Genomic DNA, 19,562 nt, shown 5'->3' on the forward strand with positions numbered 1-19,562 from the left:
TATGAATAAAATAACTAGCGCTTATGTACAATTTAACATTTATCTATTGCCTTACTTGGGCTAAGATATCGAAGTCCTGGCTTAAGAAGTAGGAGCTAGCTTTATTCTTATCTTATACTTTTTTCATACATATCGTAGATATAAGAAAAAGTAAACTATTAGGGTTTTGAGATGAAGTTAAAGCTTAAGATAATAAATAAATAATCATACGGAATACCGGATCAGGTATGAACATCTTAATTTCAGCAACTATAAGAGGTCAAGACATAGAATTTAGTATGTATGTTAGGGTGGGTACAAAGACTTTGCAAAATGGTCGATATAAAATTGTAATTGACGAAAAGAATATTTCTAAAAAGTTCTAAAACTAGCCCTGGCTCAATTTTTTGAATATGCGGAGGAGGAGGAAGAAGAAAATATTGCTTGATTACTCTAGCTCTTATAGTTGTTGAGAAACACGCAATTATACAGACGGATGGACGGACAGACGGACATGGCTATATCGACTCAGCTCGTCGAATATATATACTTTATGGGGTCTGCCACGGCTGCTTCTCCCTGTTACATACATTTGCACAACTTCAGAATACCCTTATCCTTTTATTATAAAAATGTCAAAGAGTATAAAAATCCGTTTTAAAAAACATTTAAGATTCGAAAATGTATCAATCCAAATTTTTATTTAGAATTCAAGACACGCATTTGAAAATGTTTTAAAAAAGAAAATATGAAAATAAAAATTTAGAAAATATTTATATTTATATCAACAAGGTAAGCAAGTCTTAATTCAACTTTTAAGCATTTTTTAGTTATATTTTTTATATATATATACATATATACGATATACCTAGATATGTGTACATTTTAAAAGTCGAAAATAATAATTTATTTTCACTCACTAAATTGTGTAATATTGTTAACTGATTGTAGGCAATGCTTTCACACCATTATACCCAACTGCCAATGCTGGTAATGGCCTTGAATTGGGGCCTGTTAAAAGTGTTGGCATGAGCATGGCTAATTTTAAATGCAACAGTTCAAATGCAAACAAGCGTGGAAAATCCAAAACAAAAACTTTTATTTTTCAGCTAATGTAAGGTTAAACACGCACACATACAAACACACATACACACATGCAGTCATCAGCACAAAACAGCCACGCCCAGCAGTCAAATGGACCCAGAGAAGGCAGCAGGCAAACATATTTTGTAATTGAGGCGCAAGTTTTGATGCCGTGATAAGTTCAAATGCTGCAGTTGCATGACTCTCAACTGACTTGCCACACATATGAACACACACATACACAAAGGCAGTCGAGCTAAGACGCCAACGCGTCCTTGAGCGCACTTTTCTGCCACTTGCCTTCTATTTGTAATTTTAACGAGCTTGCTTTACTTTTCTGCTTGTTGTTATTGTTGCTGCTGCTTTGCTTACTGTTTGCGCAGCTCGACGAGCGTCAAGCACTTGTGCAATATTTGCCAGCATGGCTCAAAGGCCTCAAATACTGCAGTTGTTGCCATTTTGCTTTTTTCTCAACTTTCGACTTGTTTTTACATTTCATGTCTCAAAAAAAAATTCATTTTCTTTGGCATTTTCAGCACTTGCTTTTGCAATTGTGCAGATTTCGCTCTCAAAGTCAAGAATTCACCAAAATACGAGAAAGAGAAAACTCCTACCCAATGCTTGCTTTACCTTATTTTCCTCTTAGCATGTGCAGCAATTTCCGGCGGAAGCGCGAAAAACTTTTCCAGGCATTTAAGTGGCAACTCTGGCAGGACGACGCGCCGCTCAGTGGCAGTTGCAAACTCACAAGCGTCAAGTTATTTAAGTCGCTCAGCTACTTGGCGTCCCTGACTAGCGCCATTCCTCAATGTGCACACTTCCGTTTCCGGCGCAAGGCGCTACAAGGCACTACACCATGCGGTGCGAACTGCTGGTAAAGCTAATTTTCAATTCATTCTACCTCCAACTAAATGACAATTTTCTTTTCGTGCGCATTATGTAAGCAATTTGTATATTTTATTTACCTATATCTTATTATTCTAAATTTATTTTGTAAATTTAATCCAGACCCACTTAAGGCTTGGCCCAACTAAAATTCCATTTCAGCTCGACAGGCTCTAACAGATTTGCATATGTGTGTGTGTATGCCTACATATTGTTGTCGTGTGTGACATGAAATACGATTTGGTATTTACATTTTACAGAAAATTGCTTTTAGCTGAGACGCGCCTAACAAATTATGCAACCCCTCAGCTCGACTGATTTATGTGGCCAACCTTTCGTTAGTTTGACTGTTTATTGTGCCACGATTATGACTATTTCACTATTTTAAAGAAACAGCAACAAACCTCCTGATATTTTAATGTAAGTGACATAGTTTTCATTCATTTCGCATACGCCTCAATATATTTACACATCATTTAGCCTACAACAGCAAAATTCAAATTTGTAACTTTATTACCTTTATTCAAATTGGTTGCATTCTGAATTATTCACAACTGTCAATTTATATTTTGATGAGCAGATAATACAATTGCATTATTTGTGCAATTTACTAAATTCGAGCGTTTGCATTTTCCGATCGATTTAAATTGCCAACCGTTATTTATTGCTTAAATAAAAGCAAAGGCCTCCAAAATAAGCACCAAATCGATATTTGGTTTTTTTTTTGCCAAAGGCACATTTGAGCTGAGTGTGTGTGCGTGACCAGTTGGACTCGGAAAAATTACTTAATTAACGCAGCGCGTCAGATATACCTTGAACGACACGCCTGAACGCAATTCCGCCTGCGATTTTTACTAGGATTGCGACTAGTTGGTGGTAAACTTGCGATTGTGTGTGTGAATATCGTAGGAGGTGGCATTTGACAGTATTGGGATGTGGGCCACTGCTTTGACCTATTGACCTCGCTCCACCCTTCATTCGCAGATGTGTTTTAACTTGAGACATTTGTTTTACTCAAGCAGCGATATTAATCGCAGACTGTCAACGACAGTCCCTCCACAGAGGCCACTCCAACTCAGACAGATAAGACAACTGGCCATTAGCCTCGTAAAATATGCATACTTGTCAATTACAAGTCCCAAATAAGTCAACTGTCTATCAACAATCGCATTTACCGCATAGACAGGGTTGACAAAAAAAAACTGAGCTTTATGGTCTTCAAGGCGGCATTTTTCAATTAAATAAAATTAAATTTCATTATTATTCTTCATAGATTTATTGTAAAAACTTTTTTTTTTTTTCTTGACGTTTGTGAATATTAGAATGATGGAACTTTCAAGGAGTTGGTTGAGCTACTAAGCTTTTTCAGTAGCTATTTTTAAAAAGGGTTTTCGTTCGAAATTAAAAACACTTTTCACGATTTTTCGTTTATATTAAATTACAAGTTTATTTCTTTAGTATTTGTCTCGAATAGTCAAAATACCTAAAACGATAGGAGAGTGTATATGTGTATTAAATTAAACTAACAGCCCCAACTTGGGCTGTGTTAAGCTATTAACTATTGTCTCGAAATAGACAATGTAGCTAAATGCAACAAGACCTGAGTAGTCTTTTGCTATGCGATTAGGCAGACGATTAGGCAATAAGACTCGAGTAGACTTTGCTCTGCGAAGAACTTGTTACGACTAAATAAAAATGCCCTTAGCAACAGGCATTAAATCTAATAGAATTGATAGTGCGAAAATTATAAAACAAGATCAAAAGATGTGCAGATGGCAAGTGCTAAAACAAAAGAAGTTACTGAGCACGCACCAAGAGAGCTCGAGCTTTTATTAGTGCAGTGCCGAATGCACGCACAAAGAAGAGCTTATTAAAATGCAAGCGCAAAGAAGAGAGCGCTCGAGCTATCTACACTGCTGTGCAAAGCCAAAATACGATATTAGGCCAAGATCAGCTGTTCATAGCTGAGGAGCTCCAATTATTGGTTTTGCAAGACCAAACAGAGTTTTCGGTGGAAATACCAAAATTTTTGTGAAAATTTCAGCTCTTCAGATTTTATTCACCCGCCCCGTCACTATCATCCTTCAGGACAAGCTCTTTTTTTATATAGAAAAAGCATATGTATTAAAGTGTTAATAAGGGTTTTGCATTATACATACAAGTTAATACGGAAATTCTGTTATTCAGTTTTTTGTTGGCATCTTAGGTGTACACAGTAGTACTGTCATCATTCTATACAAATATATTCAATATATATATATATATATTTATTAATTAAAAGCCTTGGTTTGAGGAATAGGAAATTTAATTTACGTTTAATCAAAACTTTACCTACTTAATATTTCACACTTATGTATAATGTAACTATTTTCCACCATTAATGTTCGTTGCTCATCTGATTCAGAGGTTCATGGTGTACTCATCTTCCTTGCTTGAGGTGTACAACGGTCAATTGCTTCTCTTTTGTACAGAATTTTATTTTACAATTTTAAAATAAATTGTAACTAAGTTTCATTCGACAATTTGAAAACAAGTTGTAATTGACAATGAAAACATTTTTGAGTACATATGTATGTATATAAATTATTTGGAAAATCCTTACGTTCAAAACATTAGATTCGTGATTACCGACCCCAAAAACATTTGATACACCAAGTTTGGTACAAGTCGTACTACATATTTCTGATGCGCTGTAAATGATTTTAACTTATAGCTGAAGATGAAATAATTAAAATTATTGCGTTGCCTAAGCTATTAAGCTCCTGTATTGAAGCTTCAACGTAACTTAGATAATGCCTGGGACGAGATGCGATTGGTATATCCTATATGTACATATATATAAATGTTGTTGCATTCATGTATTTGTTTATAATTGTTAGAGCAATTGCGCTACATTCACATATTTTTACAAGTGAATTGCTGTAAGCAGAAAATTTATTAAATAATCGAATATTTTATAATCAAATGACTCTATAATCAATTAATGAATTTTTTTGCCATCACTACTTTTAAGTTGTTCGCCAAGTTTGCTTCTAACTGGCGTGTCAGGTGCAAACAAATATCTGAATCTGATTTGATCTGATCTATTACAGAACATTTGCAAAATGTCTACGCAGGCGCCCCAAGACGACACTGTGCATCAGAAAGACAATCAATTGGGTGTGGGTCTTAACCTAACCACATCCACATCACAAAAGTTTGATTTTGGCAACTGTTGCCACAACGAAGCATTCAGTAGCATCGATAGCTCCAAGTGTAAGCAACGCAGCCAAGTCCACAGGCTTTATCATCTTATTGTATACAAGACCTGCTGCTGCTAGTGACAACAATGATGATGACAGTCATGGGGAGGAGGAGAAAAACAATGCATATTTGGCGTTAGTTTCTAATAGCTTTAGTTCTTAATATGTTAAACCCATTTATAGATTGATGTCATAACTGACGAGGAGGACGAAGAGCTGATCTATGTACAGCGCTCCAAACTGTATCGTTTAACCATGAATGGTGAATAGATGGAGCGCTTGCTCGATGTTCCAATTCTGCGCCATAAGCAAAGTAAAAATCTATTCGACGTGATAAAGTATTGACAACTGGCCTTAATCATATACTCAATGCTGATGTGATCTATACGCCCAAAAGATGAGAAAACATGGCTGTTCGTGGGTCAAACGCATCTGGAAGTCTTCTCATTGCGCTTTAAGAATGTGGAATAGCGCAAGCCTTCCATAATGCAGTAAAGCAGGCACTCAGTGGCAAAGCTATATATAACAAATAAGGAAAAGCAGCCTTAAATATTTGTAGTCTGTTACAGAACATTTTTAAACCCGTTGTTACTTTAATTAACATTACACCTTTTTCGTATTATGCTCTGTCTCATAAATCATAAATATAATTTTAAAATAGCTGAGCTAAGACTTTGATTTGTTATGTGTGTCCTGCGAGTGCAATAAAACAATTACTCAACGTACCTTAAATTGTGCGCACCATTGACAGGGAAGGCAGAAGGGCGGCAAAAACAAACAAAACACACACACGCCGATACACTCATACTCATACTCATACATACACTTGAATGGCTGTTTATGATTCCAGTTTGTAACTTTTTTGTTTGCGCTACCTTGGAATGGTTCGCTGTGTTTTGACAATTTGCGTGGCATTAAATATTGATATTTGGTAAATATTGTTGCATTTTAGCTTATAAAATATATAACGTAAATTGCGTATACGCCTAGTGTGGGGTAGATACAAGTTGGTTTTAAATTTACAAATGTGTTTACTTTAAGTAGAAAACTATTAATATTTCTAGTGGTACCATGGAGCATACGTGATTATCTAAACTATAAGTTTTATATTTGCTTGAGGTATATATTATACAATACTGGTTCTCTAATGAAAATACTCGATGTATGTACATGTGAGTATGTTGAACCGCTAATAATTCAAATAAACAGGTATGATGAAAGCCCTAAAATTGAAAATCAATAAAGGGAAATAGTAGAGCATGTACTTACGTTAATATAGCATTGGTTTGCTGGATAATGTCGCTTTTGAAGGTCGCCAGTAATGTTGTTTGTTTTTAAATATCATTTTTGTTGCATTAAATTCAATATGTTAAAGTTATTGCACTTCACACACGCACACACATAAGCACTAACTATATATGTATGTTAAGTTGATTAATTTCGAAGTTTAGACACGTAAGAACAATATTATGTTATATATTATAGACACCGGAGTTGAATTTCAATGAATTAACAGATCCTAGGACTTCTACGAAGCTGAAAGCAGAAATTGAGAACAATGTGCATACATTAATATTTCAATGCATTAAGTACAATTTACATTTATAATTCAGTTACAAACAGACGCTTGATTGGCAGACATTTGCATTAATTATGAATACATGCGTAGTAGGCGCTAAAACAATATCAAACAATTTAGCAGTCTGCTACAAAAGACGCAAACAAATAATGACAGCAATAACAACAAATAAATATAGTCCATGGTACATATGTATGTATGCATATTAGCCTGAGTGTTTATGTGGCCATTGAATGTGTAATAAAAGGGTTTAGTATATATACAAGTATTGCATAGAAGTCAAAGCAATTGGTTTGCTTGCGTGCCAAAATACAAATAAGTTAGCTTCAACCGCTAAAATGGTGAGAGTTGAAAAAATAACTTTGTCACTTCTTTTTATCGTCGTAATGTAGGTACTATCTCTATTAAAAAATATAAACTTTGTAACTTTGTTTTGTTTGTAGCTTTAAATTCTGCATACAGTAGAGTGAGTTCATGTTTGCAAATTTTGTGTTGAAGAAAATCATTTCTTTTCATCATTATTTATTTATTTCCTAACAATTTTGTTATACAATATAAAGATATGAAACAACACGCATGTACTAACTTTATATATAAGCATCCAAACAGTTTCGTTCATGTGAAGTATTTCTAATTTTTGAATTTTCTCAAGACTTGCACAATATTATGTACTCTAAAATACTTTCATAGATATGATAAAATTATAAAAAAAAAATCATTTAAATTTCCATGATACTCGCATTTACCAACTATTACAAAATATCAGACTATTTTTGTATTAATTACTAAAAATATATTAAACAAGTAAACAGAATACTCTGAGTTTGTAAAATATAATTTAATATATGTATGTATATATATTCATCAAAATCCAAATCAGAGAAGAACTGATAGATTTTGTGGCCTACGCTAATCTGCATAAATTCAAAATATAATTTTTGCGGCATGTGCCAGGGACAAGCCAGATTATTGCACCATTCTTATTGCATTGTTTTAAGCAACATAAAATGCTCTTTTTTAGATAAAATAAATAAATTTCATATGCATGTCATATACACACAGTACATGCATATAAAGTAGATAAGACAGGAACGCCACTAGCTTAAAACTTTACATAAAATGCTACATCGAATTCCCAGCCTGAAGGGCACATTTTGACAGCTATAAAGGTCGATAATGCAAAAATAAAATTGTATAAAAACGAGCTTGAACAAGAGACAGGTGCGAGCACACGGAGTTTATGAGCGAATTAAAAAGGCAAAGCGAAAATCCGTATTAAATTAAGAGCAAATATAAAATATTTACAATTTAAATTTAGTCATTTCTTTACAAATAAACAATTGAACCCATGAATAGGAGCTCAAACATTTTATTTAACGGTTTTGCGGCGTTGTAAATTAATTAATTTTACTGGCAGAAGGCAAACGTGTGTGTGCGCCGAAAAATTTATGACCAATGGTCAGGCATGCAAAAATAAAAATGAAAAGTGCCGCCGCCCACATGTTCACAAATACAATCATAAAAACAAAAACAACACCAACAGACACTCATAGTAGTAATGTAGGTCAGTAAAAATACAAAAAGAAGGAAGAAAATATTTATAAGCACACAAACACCTGCATATGTGGGCACAAATACATTTAGCTTATAGTTGTAGAAGTTTAGGACTCTCTTGCTAACTTACTATCCCCCAATAACTGTCTAACTCGTAGGGCAAGGCAACTTAGCAGAACAGCCGTATGTGATGGATCTCTGTAAAGTGTTTTGTTGTGTGTGTGTGTGTGTGTTTTGCACTCTTGTGGCTATTGTGGCTTAAATCAAAAAATAAAAAACGTTATAATAAAAGTCAATTCAATTCATTGTTAGTTATGGCCAACTTATAATTTATATGTAAACAATGCAGCAGTATTATATTTATACACAGACACAAAATAATTGCAGAATTTGGTATTGAATTAAACGGCAATTGTTTAAATAACATTTACCTGCTTTTTTTCATAGCTTGAGCACATATTTTATGCAGTTTAGTTGAATTTATATTAGCATGATAATAATAAAAATGTAGCAGCAGCACATGAAAATCTTAAAGCTTGACAGTTTGGCTCCTCCCGCTGACTTTTGGGGCAATTGCAATTGAAACTCCCATTGACTGTCCTCAGTTGCCTTTGCAGAATCGTCGCCTGCGCAACTGTCGCTGTATTTAATGTTGGCACAGTTTTTTAATATGCACATTTTCCTTGACTGACCTTTGATGCTATTGTGCCAGCGCAAAATTTATTTTATTACACTTTTACTTTACTTTTGCTGAGCTTGTAATCAAAGTTTCAGTTTTCAGTTTAAGTTTTCATTTTGATTTTAAGTTAGAGTTTTGGTTTAGCCTTGCATGCATATAATTTGCATAAATTACAGTCTTTATCATAAAAAGAAGGAAAGCAATAAACATGACCCAATGTTCTATCAATTTCAGGACTCTTGACGCATGGCCAAATGAACAGAAATCATAAAACTCAAGCACAAAAGCTTACAAGCGGAGTTAGACCAACAGCAAAGCAAAAACTCATTGATAATGAACACTGAAGGCTCGGTCACAGACGCAGACACAAACAATGTGAAGGTTGCAAGAACTAGAGATGAGTGCGTGAGAGTGAGAGCGTGCTGAATGTCTCGGGGATGCTTCAACAAGTTTGGGCTTTTTAAGACTAATTTGAGTTATTTATTCTAAATGAATTCGAAAAATGAAATGCAAACGCAACAAGTTTGCATTATACTTTCCGTTAAATATGTAAATTTCAGTACAGAAACCAATTGAAATATTTGCTTCAGCCCTTGGCCCACTTTCACACGCTAGTGATGTTGCTGGCTTTCTCTCTTACTGCGTATGATCTGGGCGTCATGACTATGATTAGGGAGCTGGTCAGGACATTAGTTGATGCACCTTGAAAAATTCACACAACATACATAAGCTAAAAAACACATTAGTCGGGCGGGCGGGCACCTTGAGGTGTAATTTGCAACTTTCACTTTTTCACTTGACTTGTCGCGATTTTCACGCTGTTGAGCATTGGTATACTCAGCCTTAACTGTTGGCCTGCACGCATCGTGTCCGATGGGTTTTTGTATACTAAGGCCAGATGTTCGTGCAGCTGCGTCTCTGACTCCTGTGGGAAGAGTTGTTTGCTCTCCGTGGCTCGATTTACTCGCAATGCGCGCGCAAGACGTCCTTAAAGAGCGCCGGGAGAGCTGACAGTTGTTGGAGTTGCTGCCTTGTTTACAACAACACGACGAGCAACTTAAACTCTCTCTCTTAAAAAAAAGAAGCAAGAAACTGGAGAAAAAAAAACTAAACAGTTGTTTTTGCCGCTGCTACTGCTGCTGCTGCTGCTGTTGCACTTAACTTGAACTTTTTAAAAGTTGGCAAGGCGTCTTTTGCCTTTTTTTTCAACTGATTTCAAGGAATTTACTTGTCGTTGGCTCAGCTCCAGAGCTTTGAAATGCAGGCGTTGGCCATTCCCGCACATATGGCCGCAGCCTTGCCTCAGCGTATGCGTGTGTTGTGTGTGTGTGGTGTGGTGTGTGTGTGATTGTGTGTGTGTGTTAGTGTGTGTGTGTGTGTGTGAGTGTGCGTGTGTGGGCTGTGGCTCACCCACACGCATTGGCCTTTGGCACTAGCTTTGGCATTGACCAAACATATTAAAGCGCTAAGTTATTGCTGTACTTTAGCATTTCTATTTGCTGTAATGGCTTAAGGGCCCAAGCACAGTGCGCTACATTGTTTTAGTCTTAGACTTAGTGACTTGCGACTGGGCCTTCGCCAGTCCATCAATCAATTCAATTGCCAAATTGACATTCAGTTAATTGAACTAATAAATGCCAACAAGTTCATAAAATAACAGTTTTATTGCACTAATGCACTAATTAATGAATTAATACAATCGAGACAGCACTAGCAGCTAAATTATTAAAATCAAACTGAGATCGATAGAATTGTAGTTTCATTTATCGACAAATCATATCAAAAGCTTGGCAGAGAAGTCTGAAATCATTTCCAATTTTAATGATTGAAACTCTGTATGCTAGTTTTTGTCCAGGTCCATTCACTTCCATGAATGTATTTATTAATTTACAAACTATCTGGATGCATTTGCCTAATTTGCAGTTTTGCTCGGCACTGCTTATGATAAATGATAGGTAGTCGTCCAGGTTGCTCGTTTGGAAAGTAAATTCAATGCTATAATCTGTTTTGCATAGCAGCTCAACACCTCAAACTCTGCGAGCGACCTTCTAAGCAAAACGCTGTCGCTGCTTTTCCTGCACTCCACTAATATATTCGTGGCTGTGCTGTATATTCAACAAAATTATCATCTAGCTTGTGCTCCGTACGTGCCGCCCACTAAGCTACAGCTAGAGCTATAGCTACTGCGCTGTGTCCTTGTGCCTTTGCCTTTGGCTTCGTGGCTCGTCTGCCACGGGCCAACAAGCTGCTTATCTCATAGCAAACACTGGTTGCTTGCAACAAATACGAGCTATGCTATATAAGTATAGAAAAGAAATGAATTTCACACTGCAAGCACAAAGGGAAGCGTTGCCAACGCAAGAATTGGAGCAAGAAATTGTAAGTGAAAAGTCGAAATGTATTTTTCTAAGTATTGCAAAGTAAAAAAAAAAATACTTTAAGATTCTCGACTAGTTTGTGACTTGCCAACAGCTTGCCTTATATATCACTATATATTTAGCTTTGTTGCCAAAAATGCCTCAACAAGTTTTCAATTGTGCCCACACACTCAAGCTCACGCATACTGTGACACAATGCCAATGGCAATGGCAAATCTATGCCAATATACATAAAGCAACTCCCCGCCAAGTGGGAATTCCACAAAGCAACAAAAAGTGTGTAAAAAATGGCTTTAAATGCCAGTTTTATGTGCATTACTGGCCAAGAGCGGGTGTAATTTACGATTTCCAAGCAAGGTTCACGTTTTTTTACGACTGCAAATGTTCACCTTATAGAAACACACACACACACACCTACACAGTTTTTCAAAATGGCCGTTAGTCAAGAAAATGGCCATAGATATAAAAAGTTAAGCAGTTAAAAAAATGATTATATATAAAAATATTTACACAGCTAACTTGAACTCTTTTAATAATTGATAAAAAGAAAGTTTCTATTCTATTAAGTCGATAAATTGAAGTTGAAAGCTTAGCAAAGATGCGTGAGGACACGAACCAAAAACTAACTTAAATATCTAACATGCACGCTAAATTTTTAAACACGCTACACTTTTAACTATGTAAAACAAAACTTTTTTCTAAATGTTGTAATTTTATATAATTTAAGTGGACGGCTGTCGCTAAAATTTCTTTTTATAGGATTTCATTACAGCTTGTAGTCTCATTTAGCACTAAACTTAACATCTTAAATTCTGGCTGCTGCTTAATTTACGCTGCTTCATAATATAATTGCAAATTTTATGAACGAAGCCTGCCTATAGCCTCACACAACTAATAGACACACCTGCACATGAGGCACACACTCACAGAATATATGTTTGTGTGTGTAATCGCTGCTTCTTAGCTTGACTTAGGCAGCAAAGCAGCACGAAAAGTCTGAGGCAGCAAAAAGCGAAAGTAATGGGCAGGCAAAAGTTTTACCTCTCGGTTTTTTCTCTTTTTTGTTTTTTTTGCCTAACTCACTATACAGCAACTCGAGTTGCTGCATTTTCAAGGACTGTGTAGCGTTTTCTTATATTTTATTGTTGTTGTTGTGATTGTTTATACGTTAAAAATTAAACGTCCACCAAAATTGTGTGGTTGCGGTTTTGTGTACATTATTTTACACGCTACTTGAACACGCAGGCAAACGAAAATTCCAGACCAAACTGAGGCGTTTAATTTAATTAAAAATCATTGTTAAGCTGCTTACGCTCAGGTCAGGTACTACCCAAGAAAGTATTGAAGAAATTTAGTAAAACTGTCCAAATATTATAGCCAAGAATGTAATTGAAAATGCTCTAAATATATTTTTCTTATCAGACGCTTGCGCTTATCACGCTTGGCAAGTATATAATATACTAGTATATATTACAAAATTAAGCCTTTTTACAGTTCTGAAATGATACGCAAATTTATTAAAGTCATGCATTTGCGTCTAGCTTGCAGTTAAGCAAAAGCATTTTTATCACAGCCAATTTGTGGCAGTTTGCCATTAAAGCACTCTACGCATAAGTTGGCTGATAAGAGATACATTTTTTTTTTTTGTACGTACTTTTTCTGTTTCGTAGCTACACTGACAACAATAAAAGGCAGTACAACAACTATTTACACTTGACGCGCACGACAGGAAACATTTTGTTAGGACGACACTGGGCAACAATTACACGTTCTCATATATATATGTATGTATGTTAGTAATGTATTTATTTATTTAATTAACTAATTTCAAGTTGAGCATTAAGCAGTTAAGGCTTAAGCACGCGCGATTGTTGCACACAGTAAGCTCTTTAATGATTATATATGTATGCATATTTTGGTTTGAATGCTTTTTGCATAAGCTGTAGATTATCTGCTTTTATATTCATAATTTAAAATTTGTTTTGTTTGAAATATTATTAGTTGGTTTGGAGTTTGGTGATGCGACGCGTCAAGGTGTGTTAACGAAATGAGGAAAGATTGTCTACTGAATTTGCAAAACTTGGCCCGAACTGAAACGAACCAAAAACTGAGCAAAGGCCAACACGCGCGAACAAAACAGAGCTTTGCCTGCCTGCTGGACAACGGTGCGTATGTGTAATGTGTGTTGCGTGTGTCAGTATCGCCCAGTGTTGTAAAATGCGAGCATAAATTGCCAATGCTTGCACACAACAGGCAAATGGCAACGGAGCTCACAACAGCTGAGCGGACCACAGCTGCTCAAAGAGCGAGAGTGAAACGTGTATGAGCGCGGGAGAGCGAGCTGAGCAGCCAAAGAGAGAGAGAGAGAGAGAGAGAGAGAGAGAGAGAGCACGCGCACACTTGCGTGCAAGTTAAAGTGAAAGTATTTCTGTTGATTAACGACCCCAACCACCCTCACAAGCAAGCCGACACATTAGAAAGGTCGCCAATTTCACTGATAATACGTTTTATTCAAGCTGGCAATGCTGCCATCAAACTTTGACGTGCGTGCAAGAGAGAAAGGAAGAGTGCTGTAAAATTCACTACTTATGTATGTTGGCCCCTTGAATTTGAATTGTCAGGCGGAAGTTAATTTTGGCAAGTGGCATTTCCTTCAGCAAGCAGAAGGATTGTTACACAAATCTCCAATAAAATGCAATTTGAAAGGAAAGCATGCTTATTTTCTAAGTTCAAAGTAAAGGAAACATAAGCATTTTCAGACTGAGGGTATAACGTTAAAGGCAACACAAACTTATGTATATTTAGATATTTTATCATTTATTGGTTTTAGATTAAAATTAAATAGTTTAAAATTTCAATTTATTTGTTTCACATATCGATATCACAGATCAAATATTTAAATTTTATTTCTATCTAGTAATTTGAATGGGCTTAAAAATTACTTTATTATACACTTTTACATTATATAAAGGTTAGGTTAGGTTTAAGAATTTGGTTCATTCCGATAAATTGTTAAGAAAAGCGTGCCATTGGTGCCCTACCAAGTGCAGAGCAGGACAAATGTTCTAAACTTACCTCTTCTTCCACACAATTATAACTTTTACAAAAGTCAGTTTATGTCTTCTGGAGATAGCATATTAGCTGTTTGACAAATAATTGTAAGCCATAGATAGGATATGTATACCGACCCTCAAAAGTATATGCATGCAAACTACATATAATATTCTTTATGATATCTCAGAAACTATATAATCAAACATGAAAGTCGCAAATAATGATAACAACACCAACTTTATACCGGAGGCGCTCAAGCGACAACTCATCATTAGTCGCTCATTCATTCAGTTATTCTTGAGGTCTATAAAGCTTATTGAAAACCTAAACAAAAATAGAAACGAAAGATACATACAACTACAGGTTTATTTGTTTATACTCATAGATTACAACTCTCAATAAAATAATATGAAAACTAGTAAATAAAAGCTTATCAAAATTCAAAACGACACTTTAAACGTGACTGGGTCTGCCATGTTAGAGGTAATGCACAGCATGTTATCTGAGTGGTTCCGCTTTAGAATCAAAATCGTTGGTGTCACAGCTAAATTTACATGCCGAATTCGAAACTTAGCTTTAGAAAATCTAATGCGCAGCATAAAGCTATATAACCAAATAGCAATGCAACATCTGTCAACAGTCAACAGGTCAACATGTGCAACAAACAAACTTTCTTCTTTAGCTTTAGCTTCTGCTATTTGTTGGCTTTAACCTGTGCCCTGCCGGCACATGTGCCAAGGTACAAGCAACTGGGGTGCGTGAATTGAATGAAAACATTTCAGAAACTTCCCTATAATAAATACTCTCTTTCAGCTACAAGTTACCGAAGCTCACCAACTCAACGGACTACGACAACAGCCTTATTTCGACCACCGATCGCTTGGGAGTACCGCAGCCAAAGACACAATTGACCACTCCTCTGCCACAGTTTGAGTATGCGCTCCTGGGTCAAGATCCAAAAGATCAACGCTGGTATCGTGTGAGTCTAACACCGACAGCAGGCAAGTCAGGCTTCCGCGCACAGATTGCCACCAGGCAGTCGCCACCCTACGATAACCAGCTGGCCCATAAGCACGACAAAACCATTGCAGAGCTGCTTAAATTCCTAGACAGCTCTGAGGAACAAAATTTACTCAAAGTCTATCGTGAGCTTCTGGCTAGTGAGCAGTACAATGCACAGAATTTGAAATTAAAGCGTAATGCCCAGAACGAAATCGAAGTGATTACCGATTGGGATGGCAATGATTCGAAAACTGATGGAAATCATTCATTGCTGTTGATAGATGAAAGCTCCACGCCAACTCCAACTGCCAATCAAAGTAATTCCGATAACAAGATGGTTAAAAACTTTGTGTATTTTATAAAAGGTTTAAAATAAGCAAACTAATGCAGGTCTCTCAAAATCAATTCTTAAATTCTATTTAAGAAAAAGTGAATGAAAAATTAAGTGCAACATATAACATTTATTATATTATTTATAAATATATTATTAATTGATAAAGTCCTAAAGTGACCCACGAGTCTCCTAAAAATATGCTGTTTCAACATTAGTTGGAAAATTCAACACAATTAATTTGCAAAACAGTCTAAACATATGTGTAGATAAGTGTGCAATAATTATTATTAAAATAGCAATAACAAATTACTTACAATCCAAATATCGATGATGTCATATGATTTGTGTGTACTTGCGATGAATCTTTATCATTAAGATGATAATCAGATATGTAGATTAGCAAATTGTAAGACCCAATATCTGGAAGATTATTATATACATGAGCTTGACAACGTCCAACTTAAGCTGCATGATTATTGTAATTTATTTTATACAGTTTACAAAGGTCAATATTTAAATAATGGCAATTCTAAATTAATATTAATTTCGTGTAATTCTCAAAATAAAATTTGTATATTACTAAATTTGAACCTTAAAGAATTTTATCTAGCCTTGCAACATATTTTAAATTGTTTTAATTTTAAATAACATATTTTTGATAAGAGTTAAATATCCAATGATGATATGAATAAATATGTATGTATCTACATGTAATAAAAAAAAAACTTATATACCTATATAACATTAATACTTAACACTTAAGGCATAAGTTGCAAAACATTTGCAGGCTCAGCATATAAATAAAAGCCAAAAACTAACTCATTGTAATTCTCTGGATTTAAGCTATTTAAATTTTAAACTAGACATCTGACTTAAACCTTGCGAATTAGACAACCATCCTCACGATTGGCACGTTCCAACTTATTGTCCTGTAGTTCATAAGCTGGCAGATACTTAAGTTTGCTGTCCAACTCATCAAAGACTAAAAGACTGGGATTCGGCCGGGTGCTGCTGCGACAGCCCAGCGACGTGTAACCTTCATCGTAGAGACAACAATAGTGTAGCTTTTGACTTCGCAAATAGCTCCAAATATCTTGATAGTTCCAGTCCAGCAAAGGAAAGATTCGCATCAGCCTAGGCCAACCATTATCGCAGGGTGTCATAGCTGAGAGTTGGGCGCAACCAGGATCCGTGCGTCGACAGCCCAGGAACACAGCTCGCACCTCTGGTCGCTCTATGAGGGCCTGCTCAATGGCCAGCTTAAGAGCACCATCGTAGCGCTTTAGATCTAGCTTATAATGCTGTGTGCAAAAGTCAATAAACTGCTCGACCTCAGCAAACGGATCATGGGACTTTACGCACATGGCACGCAGTGGAGTCGACCAGCTTTTCTGCCTGGCGATCACATCCAAGAGCACAGTGCAGTCCTTGCCGCCGTTGAAGCAAAGCATTAGCTCCTCGGGCTGATACAGTTTGAAGGCCCGTTCTGTAATCTCATTGGCGAGTCTTAGCTTTTGGGTTATTGGCGGCACAGCCAAGTGGTTCTGATGCTCAGATTTCTGCAAATGGCAGCTGTACATTTTTTTTGACACTTGTGGCCATGTTTTGGGCAGAAGAAGTTGGAGCAATGATTTCATTAGTGAATTTTCAAAATGTTTTTTAAATTTTAAGTATATTGTATAAACAGCTAGCTTGGTTGTGGCTTCAATATGAAAAATTAACTTAACTCATCGACTCAATAAAAAATACGCAACGGAAATAAATGCAAAAAAATAAAATTTTTACTTCGTAAGCAGTTAATTGTTTGGCAACAATGCAACAACGAAAGTGCTGAGGCGCTGGCAAATTTCTACTTGTAACTTGGTCAATGCTAGGCGTTGCAATTTTTCTGAGCATATCGAGCAACTATATAAAGTCTATGGGTAAATACAGTCAATAGTGCAGTTCGCTTCAAGTCTCAACTCCAAACACAACCAACCAACATGAAATTCATCGTGCTCTTTGCATGCCTGTTGGCCACAACTCTCGCTGCTGAGGATACCATGTTGAGCTCTTCATACGGTGCTAGCGCTGGCTATGGTCAACCTGCTGCTGCCCCCGCTGCTCCAGCTTATAGTGCACCAGCTCCAGTTTCCATTCCGGCCCCACCCTGCCCGAAGAACTATCTGTTCAGCTGCCAGCCCAACTTGCAGCCAGTTCCATGCAGCGCTCCAGCCCCCAGCTATGGCTCCGCCGGCGCATACTCCCAATACGCACCAGTGTACGCTCCGCTCCAACGTCCACTCCGCTGGTAAACAACACCTTGAGAATACAAACCGAATAAAATATAAAATAATGGCATAACATAATATATCAAATTTCTTTGGGGAAATGGGCTCGGCGCCGTCAAAAGAAATCTATACACCCATCATTGCTTAATATACACACTTGTTCTCTTGAAAATCCTGGATGATGTGTTAAATTTATGATACTTAGTTCAGAAAGTGTAAGAACGATTTGAATATAATGCATTCAACACATAGTGTAGTTTAAAGCTCCATAACATAATTGAAAAAAAAGAAACTACTACATATATATGCAAATGCAATCAAGGCACTTTCCAAGGCAGTGGAAACATGCTCAGATTGTTATGATCCCCACAGGCGGCAAATCTCCAACGCAGATTGATTCATACCACCCAATCAGCCTGCTAACAACTTTCTCCAAAGTTTTTGAGCGCATCCTGCTTAATCGACTGATGGAACTTCCACAGGTATCAGACCACATACCACTACACCAATTTGGGTTCAAGAAGTTTCACGGTTGCCCTGAGCAAGTCCATCGTCTGATTAGCCACGCCACCCACGGTTTCGAACACAAGCTGAACACTGTTGGCGTTTTCCTTGATGTCAACAAGCTTTTGACAAGGTGTGACACGAGGGTCTGTTATATAAAATGAAGAATCTGCTCCCTGTAACAAGCTGCAGATGAGAACTAAAGCTCTGCTCATTAAAGCAATATTAACGCCGACTTGGACCTACGTCATCTAAGTTTGGGGTACAGCCTCCAAGCACCAGCTTAATAGACTGCGTGTAGTACAGTCACGTGCTGCTCGGCGTGCGTCAGGCCTTGCTTGGTACGTAACAAACCAGGAAATTGAAAGCGACTTTCGATTTATACTGATCGGAGATCAAATCAACATACACAGCAGCCGATATGCGGACAAACTCATGGCCCATCCCAACTCGTTGGCTAGCAATCTGGTCAACCCGCTACCAATAAAAAGATTAAAAAGAATTCACCCAACAGATCTACCTGACAGAACAATAACATAAATAACTCCCAATAATCCCATTGATTACTAGTGTTCCTATGCCCAAAACGGCATACATATCTTCCTCACATACTGAATGGAGAGATATATTCCAAAGTATGAATTTCCGGCCGCAATAAATAATTTAAACTTTAATTAAAAAAAAAAAAAACAATCAAAAGAATATAACATTTTAAATTATGTCAATTTTAATTCATTAAATAACTCATCTTGAAAAACTTTTACTCTCTTTATCATCAATTGTTATCTAACATATTACAAAGATTGAGCCAATTAAATATACATACATATACAAAAACGATTAGGACACACAAAGTTAAGACACAAACATTATTTTAATAATAATTGTTCTATCTACCCTTTATGTCACTCCAGAAATATTAACATCAAATATTTATACTTGCAATACCCTCTATGTATTCTGATCAAGACAAAAAAATATTAAAGAATGCGAGCCCAACATATATCTTAGATACTACT

General features: G+C 36.3%; 2 protein-coding genes across 2 annotated transcripts; one reads left to right on the plus strand and one right to left on the minus strand.

Annotated features, from left to right (window-relative positions):
- Positions 1 to 16,553: 16,553 nt before the first annotated feature.
- On the minus strand, positions 16,554 to 17,458 carry LOC108603759 (FAD synthase). Its single transcript, XM_017992841.2, has one exon. It carries the CDS (start codon positions 17,404 to 17,406, stop codon positions 16,642 to 16,644), a length of 765 nt encoding a protein of 254 aa, XP_017848330.2. The 5' UTR covers positions 17,407 to 17,458; the 3' UTR covers positions 16,554 to 16,641.
- Positions 17,459 to 17,745: 287 nt separating this feature from the next.
- LOC108608326 (vitelline membrane protein Vm34Ca) lies at positions 17,746 to 18,063 on the plus strand. Its single transcript, XM_017999667.2, has one exon. The coding sequence runs from the start codon at positions 17,752 to 17,754 to the stop codon at positions 18,061 to 18,063; it is 312 nt and encodes a 103-aa protein (XP_017855156.1). The 5' UTR covers positions 17,746 to 17,751.
- The last annotated feature ends 1,499 nt before the right edge of the window (positions 18,064 to 19,562 follow it).

This window comes from Drosophila busckii, unplaced genomic scaffold (genome assembly GCF_011750605.1).
Source record: "Drosophila busckii strain San Diego stock center, stock number 13000-0081.31 unplaced genomic scaffold, ASM1175060v1 hic_scaffold_51, whole genome shotgun sequence".
NCBI lineage: Eukaryota > Metazoa > Arthropoda > Insecta > Diptera > Drosophilidae > Drosophila > Drosophila busckii.

What these genes read in the sequence shown, in the direction of transcription:
- LOC108603759 (XM_017992841.2), bottom strand. Translation starts at nt 17,406, where the DNA reads ATGAAATCATTGCTCCAACTTCTTCTGCCCAAAACATGGCCACAAGTG.
- LOC108608326 (XM_017999667.2), top strand. Translation starts at nt 17,752, where the DNA reads ATGAAATTCATCGTGCTCTTTGCATGCCTGTTGGCCACAACTCTCGCT.